This window comes from Aplysia californica, unplaced genomic scaffold (genome assembly GCF_000002075.1).
Source record: "Aplysia californica isolate F4 #8 unplaced genomic scaffold, AplCal3.0 scaffold00135, whole genome shotgun sequence".
Classification (NCBI taxonomy): Eukaryota; Metazoa; Mollusca; class Gastropoda; order Aplysiida; family Aplysiidae; genus Aplysia; species Aplysia californica.
In genome coordinates this window covers 424,371-426,611 of record NW_004797405.1, presented here as the reverse complement: position 1 = coordinate 426,611, position 2,241 = coordinate 424,371, and the positions used below count along the sequence as shown (strand labels likewise).

At 41.1% G+C, this 2,241-nt stretch overlaps 1 protein-coding gene across 1 annotated transcript in view; it reads right to left on the bottom strand.

Moving 5' to 3' along the window:
* The window catches only part of LOC106010989 (cytochrome P450 2G1-like), a 12,550-nt gene extending 11,459 nt beyond the window's left edge, over window positions 1-1,091 (bottom strand). The window contains exons 1-2 of the mRNA XM_035969290.1: window positions 889-1,091; window positions 75-219 (exon numbers count right to left, since the gene is read on the bottom strand). Of these exons, the coding sequence (XP_035825183.1) occupies window positions 75-219; window positions 889-1,091 (348 nt within the window). The remainder of the gene's footprint in view (window positions 1-74; window positions 220-888) is intronic.
* Between the last annotated feature and the right edge of the window lie 1,150 nt (window positions 1,092-2,241).

The window sequence follows — 2,241 nt, the reverse complement described above, 5'->3', positions numbered from 1 at the left end:
CCACTCTCCCCCCTCTCTCTCTCCTTCTCTCTCCTCTAAGAACTAACATACTCATTGAACATACCACTATGTACATCTGGAAATATATGTCTGAGAGCTGCCAGAGGTCTGTCTGAGAACACGTCTGCCTTTTTGACCAGCGCCTCTTTCAGTACGTCATGGCCGTTCAGAAACACCATGTTAGTGCTGCCCATTCGAAGCATGAATATGTCTCCCAACCTGTACACAAGACCATCGATGAATTTACATACTCAGAAAGTCATAACCTGCGTATGATACTCTCAAAGATCTCAAAGATACATACCAACATTGGTGGTGAAGCCTTTATTTTGTATCAATCGGGCACACCATGTGCTCCGATGTGTGATTCTATGTCTTCTACTACTTCTTTAAGGTAGTTTTCATTGCTCATTTATCCCCTATCTTGTTCTTGGTAGAGAAGAAAGTTACATAAAATTACCCGCCAACTATTCAGATTTCTGTTTACGTTAAAAGGAATCTCAAGCATACCATATAAAGATGCAGTTAGAGCGAATGCTAAAGGGAAACTTCTGTCGTTTCACTCGAAAGTAATACTTTGTTTCCTTTTATTCCGAGTCGATTGGGGGAGGGGGGGAGGGACATAATACATCAACCATAAATTTACCACCATCTAGATTTTATAGGATATAGTGTAAGACTTTAGAGGACAGTGTGAAGTATTTGAGGCACTGTTAAAAAGAACAGAAAAACATTTGCATTAAGTGGTGTACCAATTATAGATAGATATCTTAAATAGTATTTAGATACACGTAATATTTTTCTAAAATTTACATTAGATACATCAATGGAGTGCTTTATTCTGTGGTTTACGCCATGACGATGATACCTTCTTCCTGTAAAACCCACCTTTCTCTCCATTTCCGTAACTGCTGTAAAGGGTTTCTCTCCATCATGTACAGATGTCCTACGATGGGCAAAGCCAGGCCTGGAGATGGCGGGAGTTTTCTGTTGTCTCTGTCGGAGGTCAGGAAGTAAATAAGTGTGACCACGCCCACTATCACCAGCAGCCAGGACGTGGCGCTCAGAGACAGGACAGTCTCCAACAACATGGCGAGGGCTTCTGGAAATAAATAAATAAATAATTGGATAAAGCATATACATTTACATATATACATTTATTATGTGTCTGATTGTTTAAGCGGGATATAGTTCGAAATACAGGCATTCCATATCATGGCTTTTGGTCTGCTCTCAGACATATTATGTCCCCTGTGTCTTTAAAGAGTTAAACCTATTTAATTGCAACTGTCCAATAACAGTGTCACACGGCGAGATGATGGGAGGGGACGGTGCACACGGTTGGTCGACACAAAGAAACGATTCACACCAAGCTTAGCTCTTACTCTCGTCGCTGCCGCAAGCAATCCACTTGTCCACATTTTTAGAATTTTCAATTTTTAACACCCACTCCCCCCAAAGCTCGATAAAAGAGGCACCTTTCAGCATCACCAAAATGCAGTTTAATGCTGTGGTTCAGGTTTGCAATTTGTTTACGTTTTATGATTCTAGATAGTAACAACACCACAAGCACTGTTGTTGTTGTTTTTTTTGAGTCTGTGGTATAAAAAGTACCCAAACGGATTTAAGTGGAGTGCTTCCGACACCGACGATATCATACGGCGCGCCAGTTCAGCTAGTGCACGGTATCGGTTGTTTACGGGCAAGCATAAAAATCAATGAAACTCCATCAGATACATCTTACCTATGTTATTGTTCAAACTGTTTGTTTATTGCATGGGTCATTCATTCTGCTCAGTCTGGGGTTTATTTATGTAAATATGTTAAATATGAGCTGAATTACAGGTAAATTTTTGATGCTGAAAAAATGAGCGGCAAAACTGACTGAGCACAAAGAAAAAGTAGCCTTTCCTATACTTCGAGTTAACCAGGCCTTGTTAAAAAAAAACCCACGTCACTCATTGTGCAATAAAAACCCACGTCAATCATTGTGCAATAAAAACCACGTCACTCATTGTGCAATAAAAACCACGTCACTCATTATGTAATTACTCATTAGGCAGACCCTCCACAGACGGCACACGGCACGCGGCACACAGCACACAGCACATGGCACGCGTGCGAAATAAAATTAAACACAACCATTTAGAGTTGCACACTCCACTGACGGCACGACACAGCCACGACGAAACATTGCGTGCCTTGCTTTGCTGCATTGCTCGTTTTTTGTGTCGTGTGCTG